The 13331-nt window shown below is 34.9% G+C and overlaps 1 protein-coding gene across 1 annotated transcript in view; it reads left to right on the top strand.

Moving 5' to 3' along the window:
• Positions 1 to 8829: 8829 nt before the first annotated feature.
• The window catches only part of LOC110109340 (ubiquitin carboxyl-terminal hydrolase 14), an 87158-nt gene continuing 82656 nt past the window's right edge, over positions 8830 to 13331 (top strand). The window contains exons 1-2 of the mRNA XM_028694654.1: positions 8830 to 9223; positions 9305 to 9476. Of these exons, the coding sequence (XP_028550487.1) occupies positions 9128 to 9223; positions 9305 to 9476 (268 nt within the window). The 5' untranslated portion in view covers positions 8830 to 9127. The remainder of the gene's footprint in view (positions 9224 to 9304; positions 9477 to 13331) is intronic.

Here is a 13331-nt window from a genome sequence, read left to right as displayed (position 1 = left end):
ACCCGAAGCGGGTCGGGTTCGGGTTCGGAAAACCGACCCGTTTGCAAAAACGGGTCGGGGTCGGGTTGACCCGACGGGTTGCCGGGTCAACCCGAAAACCCGTTTAACTTAAAATTTTTGTATTCCCGCCTCTTTGCCCGCTGCTTCTGCTGTCTCGAGCCGCCTGCATGTGCAGGCCCTGCACCGTCAGCAGTCAGCTGACGCCTGACGAGGCCAGCCTTTTTGGCTTTTTCCACGGGTCGCGAGTCCGAGACTCCAAGTCGCGTCGACGCGACCCCAGGCCCAGGCGAGGCCGCGAGGGGCGGTCCGAGCGGAGCGGGAGGAGGCTGGCCGGCGTTGCCGCGCGGCCCGCGCCTTTTTCACGCCGCGTCCGCAGGTGAGCTGGTGAGGTCCACGAGGAGCGGAGCCGCGGAGGACCGAGGACGGGAGGAGGCTGGCCGGCGTTGCTGTCAGTCTTTTTCCGCGGGTCGGGTCGGGTTGACCCGAACCCGAAGCGGGTCGGGTTCGGGTCCGGAAAATTGACCCGTTTACAAAAACGGGTCGGGTTGACCCGAACCCGAATAATGTCGGGTCAATTCCGGGTTGACCCGAACCCGACCCGTAACCCGAAATTGATAGGTCTACTCTTAGGCTTATGAATACATCTGGAGGTAGCCTAAAGCATTGGTACGCTCGGCCCAAATGGCCAACAAGCACATCAATTACATATCAATGTCCAGTGTATGACCTATCAAACATAGGCCGCCTGATTGATTGTTCATCATCCGAAGAAGAGATTTCTTATATTAGAGATTGAGTAATTTCAGCAATAGCATTGTTGACTTGAATTTGTAAGTCAATCATGCCACATAAAACTTGTAGCAGTACTCTACGCAAATAATTAGACATGGCTGCATTAAAAAATATACCAACGTTATTATTCCAAATCAATTAAAGCGTCGTACAACCAATGAACATGAAAGAAAATATTACAACATTAGCTAAACCAATCAAAGCAAACAACGTATATCAATAAAAGTTAATCAAACAACTACAGCCAAACTTTTAACACGTAAAAACGAGGATGCATGCTAACAATATATTATATCCACTCATTTAGGACATCGTCTTCCCAAGTCATCAATATGGCTTTGTTATCTCTGTTCTCTTTGAGTTCATCATGAATGGCTATGAGTGCTTGTGTTGTAAGATTCTCAAATTTGTCTAACTTGATCAAGCAATCACGCATACTATACGGATTTGTTTTTTCAATTGTCTCTCTAAAGACAATGGCATTCTTGTTTGACTGAAGTAATAGTTCATTAAGATTTTGCAACCCATTTTTCCTTTTCAGACATTTAGCAGCTTTGGTTGGCTTCTCGCTATATCTTTTGTGTACGTATCATTGGACTTGGGTCCATTTCCACACTTGGATCTATGTCGACGGTTTGAGGTTGGTCATTGGGTGGCGTTTCGTTCATGTCATAACTAACACCGTTAGTAGCTACGAAATCATCCTCAAAGTGTGGAGCATCTTCCTCACATTTTAAGTTAACCACTGGCTCAGACATCTTACTACATCTCGCATTACTTCCCACTGCAGTGTTCTCGGCACAAATCTTATCAAATATTTCATACTGATGGAAGGGGTGCCTTCTAAATCGAGCTACCTTTGGGTTAACCTAGAAAAATGAAGTTTTGTTGATTTAGATGCATAAAATTTATGAATTATGTGTAATTATAAAAAACAAAATAATACCTGTTGAATTTCATCACACAACTCGTCGGTAGCTACAGGGATGTGTAATTCCTTATCCCAACCCCATTCGCTACGATTTGTTAGTTGATATAGTGTTCTAAAATCAGCCTTTATATTTTTAAATCTTATCATTACGAACAAGTTGGTGTAGTTTGTTTTAAGACACATGTTTAACACAGTTATAAGCTAGCCCATTGTTCATTTCACATATTCCCATTACAAAAATTGCCATTAACATATTGTTCCAATAATAACTCGCCAAGTATGACATTATGATCTTATGGCCACTTAGGATTTCGAGTTATACTTTTGGGCATGCCGAAGTAAATTGAGATGTCATCACCATCACGACGTGGCTTACTACCGCTTGAACGTCCAACTCCTTTGCCTTTCAGAAATTTATGCATTGCAGTCAGACATTAACGAGGATATTATTTCTATGAAATTTAAAAGTGGTGCAAATAAGTAATTTTTTTTAAGTTTCATTTAAGAACTTTTACCAATCTTACGTAGGTAGATAGCGTTTGATGACTCGCTGTCGCTCACACTTGCTACATTCATATCGACGAAACCTATATTTTTATTACAAGAGCATATATTCTCATTGTGTTATATTTGTCAATCAAATTAGTACAATACTTTCAATAATTCTAAAAACATACTACAATTCAATTAGGACAAAGTTCAACTAAAGATCAATACTTAAATATCCCAAGCCAAATTATATCATTGCTGCCAAAATAAATGGTATTATCTTGAACTTCAAATGAAATGCCAATAGTTCAATACACAGCAAGAAAAAAATAAAAAAATTTAAACAAACTTGTTGCCACAAACAGACATTACAAAGAGCCACATTCATCATTTGTACACTCTATTAAAAAAATTTGGAATGAACGCATAAAATTTGGAATACAGTACTTAAAATGCTTGGAAGCATATAGCAGGAATGTGACAATAGAAATTGCTCTCTGTCGTGCTCGTGAAGGAAAAAAAAAGGGATCTGTTCGCTCTGTCTCGCTCGGGAAACAGAAAAAGAAAAGTTCATCTTCGCTATGTCGCTCTCGGGAAGAAAAAAAATGGCGGGTACCTGTGTGACCTTAAGCGAGAGTGCTTCGGGAGCGGCTAGGGCATAGGATGAAGAAGAAGTTTCGTCTTCCTCCATGTACATAAAGAGGCTGGGCTGGACATCGCGACACGGGCGTCGCGGGAAGAACTTTCGCAGTGTAAGTTGCATTAAATCCGAGTAGAAGAGGGATTTGAATTTACCGAATTTACCCCCGCAAATCCGGATTTGCCAAATTTACAATGCCATTTTTTGCATTTGGCTGGATTTGCCATAAATCCTACTTAAAACGGGAAATAAATCCGATACCAAACACCCCCTAAGGTTTTCTCCCTTTAATGATTTGACAAAAAATTTAATTATATAAATCATCATTGGTCACAAAGTAAAATGATTATGCAACTCATATACGCTAATTATAATAGTACGTCACCATTTATGATTTATAATTATACGCTATATTTTCAAATTTTATTTTATCAAATATTTTGTTAAATATTTAAAAGTAGTTAAATGCAGTTTAAATAAATTATTAAATTAAGAATCACTAAATTGGGAAATAAAATAAATGCATAACACTTATTCTTTTATTTAGATAACAATATAAAATAAATAAATTAATTAAAATTCATATCACAAATTAGTTCATATCACATGTCCCAATTCTTGATAAAATCTCAAATAATTCAGACCCTTTATGTCACCCTGTTTGTTTATGCATATAGCACCCGAATATATCGCATATTTATGTCTCAAACAAAATCTCAATGAATTATGGTCACTTATAGCTCCCAACAATTCACTAACATAAATAGAATCCCAGAAGATTTTGAACCCTTATGGCTCACAACAGATATAATTTAATTACATATGCATATATATTATAACATTATAATGATTAAAGAGTAAGTGAGCGTGTATCAAAATTTTACAGTATTGTATAACGGTAAACAACATAAATCCAACCACGCAAACAATACAAAATTTTAGAAAATTACGAAGTTATCATGGATTGTGTAAAATGATGTTTTAAGGCTTTTATTGTACTATAACACTATTTTTTAACATTTAGATATTTTTATATTCAATAAAAATCCAGCAAATTTTAAAATCTCCGTCGTAAAATTTTTAGAAAATATTCAAAATGTGCATAATCGTAATCTCCATCACATATAGAAAGTTACACAGTGAAAGTTTTATTTTTTCAAAATTATTCCTGTTTTTCGCTAACACACACAAAATTTTAAACCAAATGTTCACTAAAATTTGCACATATTTTAAAACCGAGATGGGCATAAGTGTCTTACCTCGAGACGAATAAATTTTCCAACTAAACCTACAAATGAAAAACAGTCTGAAGTCGCCCAAAATCCAAATTTTCTCTTTCTCTCACTTATCTTTTTCTCTCTTATATCCTAAGCAAGTCTCTCTTTTGGAAAAAAAAATCTAAACGAAACAACATTTTATAGTATCAATGAGTGGATTAGGATATTATATTAAAATATTAATTATTCTAATTATTTAATCTAAAAATATTAATTTTATTCAAATTCTTTTGCATCTTAAAATTCAAATTTTCAAATGCTTATAAGAAAATTCGGCAGTGTCCAAAAATTATAAAAAATTTATGGAAGCTAAAACACGACATTATAAATGTTTATTATTTGGACTTATAAGTTATAATGACTCCTGAAATAATTATTGACTACTCTATATTAAAAAATTCTTATAAGATAATTTATGAGTTTTCACACTCTACACTCTAAAGCATTCCAACCAAACAATCCCTTAATAATAGTAATATTTAGATTTTATAAAAGGCTTACTAATTCTCGTATCAATGTCACATATATTTTTCTCATTATTATAATAGGCAACACTTATATCATTATTGAATTAATCATATAATGTCTAATTTCAACACAATCATAACTATTTAATACAAATTTAGCTGACTAATATTTTTATATGCATTATAATTATACTAAGCATTGCTTGACATTTGAAATAACTTTTGTAAATTTCAACCAAATATAATAAGTTGTTGTGAATGACGCTTATATATTGTGACATAAGTTCATATTCTACTTAATAGATAATACCTTTTGGCATCGTTGGGAATAGTTTTCTTTATACTTTTTAAAACAATTTTTAATACAAAAATTATCATTTAAAAAAAATTATGCTTAAATGAATGAAGTTTCTAATGAGATGCAATATGGAATAGCATAACCATATCGGAATTATTTTTAACACTTTTAGTTCTTAACTACTAGTTTTTTAATCTATTTGGTCATTTGAACATAAACTATATGATATTTTTGGAAGTTAAGTTAATTATAAATCAACATTTAAATGAAATTTAATTAACTTACTAATAAAATAATAACAAAGGAAAAAGATTGGGATTTGATAAGCAATAAAGCTACAATAGAGAAAAAAAAATTAAATTGTCCATAATTTTTTGGGAGAGGGCAAAATGAGCCCTAACAATTTTGAGGGACCAATTAACTCTTTAAAATGAGATTATTTTGGAATTCAACATAATTGTACAATATATATATATATATATATATATATATATAATATGGACATTACCATATTGAAGTATCAATTTAATCAAGCATAATATGGATATTATGCATATTGAGAATAGTATGTTTAAAACATTTTTAATATAACCAATATTAAAGGTAAAACTAAAGATTATTTAAATGCTAGAGTGAAAATTAAAGAGTATTGTAGAAGAATAACTCATTGATTGATTGAGAGTGAATATTGATGGAAAAAATGTTGAAGGAGAAAGCACCTTTCTCATTTATGTTAGAACAAAGAAGATGAGTATGTCAATGGTTCAAAATATTGAAAATGCTTGATGGATATGGATCTATCTTATACTGATGTGTAGATGTGTTAGTTCTCGAAGATTATATGGACTAAAAAATCATGATTGTCACATTGTTCTGGAGGTTATCCGTCCAATTATTCTTTGATTCTTCTTACCATATTACATATCAAATCCATCGACTAAACTTAGTATATTTTTCAAATATTTGTGATCAACAAAACTAAGTGAAGATATTTTATGCAATTGTGGGCAAATCATATCATTCATTCTTTGTAAGCCAGGAAAAAATACTTCCTCCTGGCAACTGTTACTCTATGAAACATCTACCTGCCCACCGATCATATGAGACAAGAGGTGGAGGTTCAGTGTAATATCGTTGGATGTATTCATTTGAGAGATATTTTTTTATTTGATTCTTCATACCATTACTTTATTTAGGGAGTTCACTCCACATTGGTGGTTTTGTGCCTTACACCAAGCATAAAATGACGACTGGTAAATTATTCCTCTTATTATACATATATGTTTATTATTAGAACTAGGTTTTCTTGCATGAATATATACTTGGTAGAGATCCTACATCGTTAGAGTTGCATACATACACATTAATGCTAAGTTCACCAGTGGATTGATCATAAAGCAAAAAAGCTCATGTGAGTATCAAATATTCTATAGTGCTCATGAATAACATGTAAATTTAAGTGGATTTTCATACACTTCATCTCTCACATTATGATTTATATGAATATGAGAAAGTCAGTATTCTATTGTTGAGGAATCATCTTCATGATTGACACAGTACTCCGACTATCACATGAGGCCACGGGCTGTGAAGGGAGGCAAAAGGGGAGAGTGTATGGATTATACTCTCAAGCATATGTATATGAGACAACCCCACATCATATGATGATAGAGAAATTAAGGAGATTGTCAACCAAAGGATGGTTGCTCTCACCAAGGAAATAAAGGAGATGAGATAAATATAAGCTAATGTACTGATACAATGATCTGAGATGCTGATGCAACAATTTGAGATAAATGCATAACCGTGATTATACATAAAGAAAAATTGAAAGAATAATGGTCAGCAGCCAGAGCCTAAGTTGAGGAGAGTAAAGACAATGAAGATGATTATATTAGATGTTTTAAATTAATTGCAAAATATTATAACCTTTATGTTTAATTTGACAATGATATTTTTTGGATAATTTAATCTAAATGTGTGTAAGACAATGATCATGTTTGCATATTTGTAAGATTTATGTTTCAAAAGAATTTTCTTTATTATTATTAGCTTACATTATTATTTTAGAGTTAAAAATATTTGTTATAATATGTTTGCATAAAATGTTGTAAATAATTGAAATGATGAATGGTTGCAAATTTTTTTGTAAGTTGCAATAGGTTTCTGGCAGGTTTCCGGCCGAATATCCATTGGAAATCTTCAATATGAGTAGCGACGAATTCATTATGGGCGGATTTTTTGCTGGAATTTCTTGCGAAAAATATAGGCGAAACCTTATAGAGTCAATTCAACCGAATTTTTGCCGTAAATTGCGACGATATTTTTTGGGCAAGATTCGTCGGAATTCCTTCTGAAACATCCACAATGGGAAACCCCCCCACATAATATATTTTCCTACACACATTTTACTGGCGTAACATTTTCCGTTGGAAATCCATTGGGAGTATTTATTTCTGTCAAAAATCAACAAAATTTTGGCAAAAAAATCCGTCGGAAATGGGTACTTTTTCTATAGCGCTATGAATGATCTATCTAAAATAATATGGTACTTTGGATCCCCATCAAAGTCTATATGAAAGACAACCTCATCGACTTTTATTAGTACATCTTCCATTACACTTTCAATATATTTTACCAAATTATTTGCTAGTTATAAGTGTATGTAATCAACTTTACTCATTGAAAGCCCATCTTCTTATAAATTGATGATGGCATAAGATTAATTCTTGCCCATGGTTTGAAAGTGTGCCATTGAAGTGTTCGTTATGAATCACACAATGAATAACTAAACTGGCGCAATTTTTCCATCATGTTGATAACGTTATTTATAGTAGCACACTATACCCTCCATTAAATGCTATAGCTATATATTCTTTCAGGTTTCTATTGTTAGAGAGTATATCTTTCATAAAATTGACATGTTTTAGTGAGTTGGTCTTAATGTTTATGGAGAGAGCCCTAAGCTACATTGTCATAGCCCAACATACATCATATAATTCCATATAGTATCCTCTTGCTGTTTAATTGAGGCTTGCTACCAATGAAGAGCATTAAGGTCAATAATATTCATTTATAGATATCTATGTGAGCTCTCTTAGTAATTAAGAATGATTTACCTAAAATAATTGGGTACTTTGGATCCCCATCAAAGTCTACATGACATATAACCTTATTGACTTCTATCAACACACCATTCATAATGATTTTAGGATATTTGTCTAAACTATTTGCTAGTTGTGAGGATATGTAGTTGACTTTATGCCTTATCGACCTATCTTCTTATTAATTAATGATGACATATGATTAATACTCTCCGAGGGATTATAAGCATGCCATTAAAGTGCACAATGAAAAATAAAATCATCATAATTTTTACATTTGGTTGATAGCTTTCTTTACAGTATCACACTACACCGCTTTGAGTGCTATAACTATATACTCCTTAAGGTTTTTATTGTTTAGAGTTTAGGGTTTAGGGTTCAGGGCAAATGAATGATTTGTTTTATTTGTTTTGGAGGAAATTATGGCATCATTTAAACACAACATATAAATGAGACTCAAATCCAAAACCTCCTCTTAATTAGGACCAAAACTTCTAACTAATAAATCAAAGAGAGCTTCCTAAGTGGAGAAATTATTCTGTGCAGAGTCCGAATGGGAAGAAATGTTCAAATATATGAGTGTACACACTATGTACATATAATATATAAAAATTTGATACACTGTATCACAGTGTATCAAATTACTATATATTATAAGTACATATTTATACATAGTGTATATCAAATTTTTATACATTATATATATCCAGTATGTACACATCACATATTAGAATAATTTTTTTCGTGGACTTCACATATTATTTCTGGCCTCAGTGAGGTCTCATGAAAGTCCTTATTTAATAAAATTTCCGTCAGTTTGCAGGCTAAAAATTCTGGCTTATAGCGTGATGTTCACTTCATATTTACGCCACCGCCATTCCGAATTGCTGCGCGTCTGGCCTGGATAAAACCCTATAAAACCTAAACCAGGCGGGCTTGTGGGATTTAGAATCTTCTTCACTTCTCCGACCTGCTTCCTAACCATTTAGTCCAGTTTCCACTACGCCGTCGTCGTTTCATTTCCAACTGCTCATTCCCCATCCTCCAGCTACGACAATCCCCGACTTCGGTCATAAACAGTTTTATTGAGCTTGAAGCCAGTGGAGATACAGGGGAGCTTCAATTTCCCATGGAGCTGCTTCGCTCACATCTCTCTAGGGTTCGGATACCCGAGCCCACGAACCGCATATACAAGAACGAGTGCTGTGTCTCCTTCGACACGCCGGTGATTTTCTTGAACCAATCCTGCTGGTAATGTATGTTTCCGAATTTACTTTCTTATGCAAATGGTTGTTCTATTTGTTAGAAGTCGGACGGGGGTTTGTACGTGGACTTGTGTTCGTTTCTAGCTTTTGGGAAGGAATACGTGCTTTGGAACTACGAGAAGACCGGTAATCCTGTTTATCTGCATATCCAGCAGAGGATCAAGCCTGTTCCCGAGGACCGCCCGTTCAAGAAACCCACTCTTTTGGCTATAGGTTAATCACTATATTTCTTTTTGGATTCATTTGCAAAGTTCTTTACATTTGAAAGATAGGACATACGATTACACGAAGAGATTATATATATGCACCGGATTTTTTTTGCAAATTAAAGATACGTGTATTACAATTCATTTTGTATTGTTGCAAACATTTCATTTAACCTGCAACTGCTTGTATCTTTTGCAAATTTGATTGCTCTATGTTATTTTTTTTCCTGGTAATCTTTGAGCAGACATTTATTAGTTTCTTGGTGGAATTGGAGCTAAACCTTTATCAAACTGTTTGTCTTATTACCTATATGAAAAAGGTGCAAGAAATTGAATTAAAATACGTGATTATAATTGTTGCTATTTATTGCGATTCAGAATCATCTCAAGGATGGGATTTCCGATTACAAAGACTTGTTTTCTAGCTATAAAAGATGATGGTTATTATCTGATTTTATCTATATAAGTGATAATATTATTATTTATGTGGTTCTTATGGCTAGACAAGCTATATGGAGATCTATGGTATAACTATCAATGGCAAAGAAAACTTTGCAATAGAAACAAACTTCTGCACCTCATTTTAAAGATTACAACAGTATAAATGTCTAAAATTTTGCTGCACTTTAGGAGTAAAAGTTGCTGAAGGACTCAGTTATAATAATAAAACCAATGCATATAGAGAACTTGGGTTTTATTGATATCATAAAAGCAAGGAACATGAAAAGAATGTCATGAAAATATGGAAAAGAAGAGAAAGAAAAGGTGGGAAAATGTATGAAAATTGGACACAAGAGGAATTAAAGAAACAGAGCACATGGCTTTAGGGAAACAAATGAGCTTCAATATTATTTGTCCAAAGTTTTGTTGTACTACAATCATGAATATGGTTATCTGAAGCATCCTTGTTGTACGACAATTTGCACAAATTCAACTAAAATCTTTTGTGTTGATGATCGGTTTTACGAACTTGAAATGTGGCAAGAAAGTAATAGATTGAAACTAATGACTTAAGCTAATTGCTAGCATTTTAAAAATAAAAATTGGCATTCTCTTAGTTATAGAATGTTATGTATGTGGCTGATTGAAAAGCATGAGAAGGAAAAACATTGGAAAGGGAATGAAAAAAGTGCTTTGTTAGGTCATGATGATTGGAGGAAAAAAGAAGGATTGCACCCACAATTTATTAAATTAAAGAAGATAGTCTATGTTGTTCATATATTTCATGATTGTTTCCATTTCAAAAATAATGGTACATTTTTTTTGGGAAACACTAAGAGAGCAGGCTTGGAGCAATGGTCTACCCCACGAACCACCACATTTGGGTAAACCTTTTTTATGTTATATACATTATACACTTTCAATTGTCTATTGGAGGGAGGGGGAGAGTTAGGGAAGATTTCAAATGGTTTCTTAAATAAGATCAATTAAATTAAAGCAGATTTATTACTCATATCACTTTCAATTTAAATTCAAAAATAAATTGTCTTGATTTAAAAACTTTCCAAATATAATTCAGGTTAAATTAGGAAAGAATTCAAATTTGAAATTGATTCAAAATTGAATTGATTGTCTTTCCAAATTTACCATGATTAATTTTAGGAAAGTAATGAAGGCTATGAAAATTTGGATCCAAGGGGAGGGGGTGGTGTGGCCAGCGGTTTGGAGGTTTGTGCTCGGGTTAGGTGGCGTCGGGGATTGGGATTTGGCTAGCCGACGGTTGGGGTGGGGTGTGGGGAGGAGAAACAATAACTTGTGGTGGAGAGGTAATGGGGTGAGAAGATCGCTGCCTTGGTGGAGGGCTTGAGGAGGTGGCTGTTTAGGGAAAAAAGGAAAAAAACAAAACAAAGTGAAAACAAAGATAGAATTGTGAGCCTTGAACTCTTCCGAAGATTAACGGGTGATGCGTTGCCCTTCACCAAGGGACTTCAAGCCACGAGCCCAGGCCCATCCTGCGGCTGGTGGAAACTACGATTCCCTCCGTAAGGATTCTCACTAACATCCTCCCAAAGAACAAAAGTGCAGACCAAAATTTTATTAAAACTCTATCATACCATTACACTAGCAAGAGCTTCTATATATAGGTCTAAAAAATAATAGAAACTAAAATAAGACGATCATGCCCCTAGGATGTACATAAGATTAAACCCTTAAGGATAAAAATGGAAGATGCATAATTAAAATAAAAATTATAAAAAAATTTAAAATATGTAGGATGATCACGACCATCGATCTTCATCTCCTTCTCGGATAGGCATGGATGGTTGGATGTCCGTATCAGGGTCGTTATTATAGTCGTGGCCATACTGGGAAGCTTGATAAGGGACACGGGGGTGTCCCTCATCCAGTACGGTGTCATCCCCATACATGGTAGGAGACCTAGACCGTGTGTAAGGTGTTTGGTGATTCCATTGTCTGATGATGGAGCTCAGCAATACCAGCTTGATTTTTCCTAAGTTGTTGACTAATTGTGCTAATTTGACCCACCAGTAGGTCTAAGGTCCTATGAATTTGCTCGGGGTCCATCCTAAGCCTAAGGGATAACTCGGGGTTATGCAGAAAGAAATAATATGATGACAATAATAAGTGATGTGATGCGTGTATGATGGGGATATCAGAGCTTGGAAAGTCTATCAGAGACGTGACCATCGATCTACGGCCAAGATTGAGTCGATGTTTTTTGAGTCGTATTATGTATTTGTCTTTTATTATGTTATGCTGTATTTGTTTTATTATTATTACGCTTTTACCCCTTAAGGGAGGTCGTGTGTAAGCCCAAAGGGCATTCTCGTCTTTTATTTTGAGTCCTTTGTACGAGGCTATATATAGCCCTTATGTTCTCTTTTTCATGTTTAATGAATGAATGATGACTATGAAAGAAATTTCTTGTGTACTCTTGATGTGAGAGTTTGTGAGTCTTGGAGAAATCCCTAGGAGAGGGAAATCAAATCACCCACCAACCTTGGAGGCGGTCGGGTTCGTGGTTCTTCTTCACTATCTCTTTTTCCTCTTCCTTCATCCCCTAGACACCGGCCTAAAGTCTTCCCGAACCCCTAAGCCGCCGGCCACTTAAATCCCCACCACCACCCGCCGCTTAGATCCAACCCCACCCTGTCCACAGCTAACCTCCACCTCTGGCCCATCCCCTTGGCTTTTTCCCCCATCTTCACTTGCCACCAAGTCTTTCCTAAATTAGATTTCATAATTTTGGTAACTCTATTAATGATCAAATTCAAATCAATTTGAATTTGAAATAGTTACATAATTTATAAATCCTATTTTAGGAAACATACTAAATCAGAACCTATTTAAATTTTGAATTAAATTGGGATGAGATCTTTCCTTTCAAACTTAATTTATTATTTTAGGTAAGCATTGATTGCTTCATTAAATCCCTCCCTCCCTCTATTGTCGCCGGCCCCCCTATGGGTTTGCTTTAAAAATATTTCCTAAAAGCCAACCTGTCCTCTTGGAAATAATTCAAACTCCCTCCCCACCTCTCTTGGCCAAAAATCCCCTAGTACCCACCCATTTATTTTATTTCCAAGAGAGATCCTCTCCTTTTGGAAGTAAAATAAATCCCTTTCCCCTCTCTTGCCCGCCGCCCCCTCTCTCTCCTCTCCACCATTAATTTCTTTCAATTAAGGGAATTAATTAAGGAGTTGTTTGAGATTTTTTCCCTCCACAAAATTTGAACCTAGTTTAATCCCCTACTCTATTCATTGGCCGGCCACCCTTGCTCTTTTCTCCACTTCAATGCTCGAGAGAAACTTCTTTCTCTCGAAGGACGTCTTCAAGGAACGCCATCACGATCTTCATCAACACATCAACCCTTCGACACCAATGAATGGTTGATCCGGAA

Source organism: Dendrobium catenatum, unplaced genomic scaffold (genome assembly GCF_001605985.2).
Source record: "Dendrobium catenatum unplaced genomic scaffold, ASM160598v2 fragScaff_scaffold_536, whole genome shotgun sequence".
Taxonomy (NCBI): Eukaryota; Viridiplantae; Streptophyta; class Magnoliopsida; order Asparagales; family Orchidaceae; genus Dendrobium; species Dendrobium catenatum.
The sequence above is the reverse complement of the archived record's forward strand: the minus strand, read 5'-3'. Positions and strand labels throughout refer to the sequence as shown.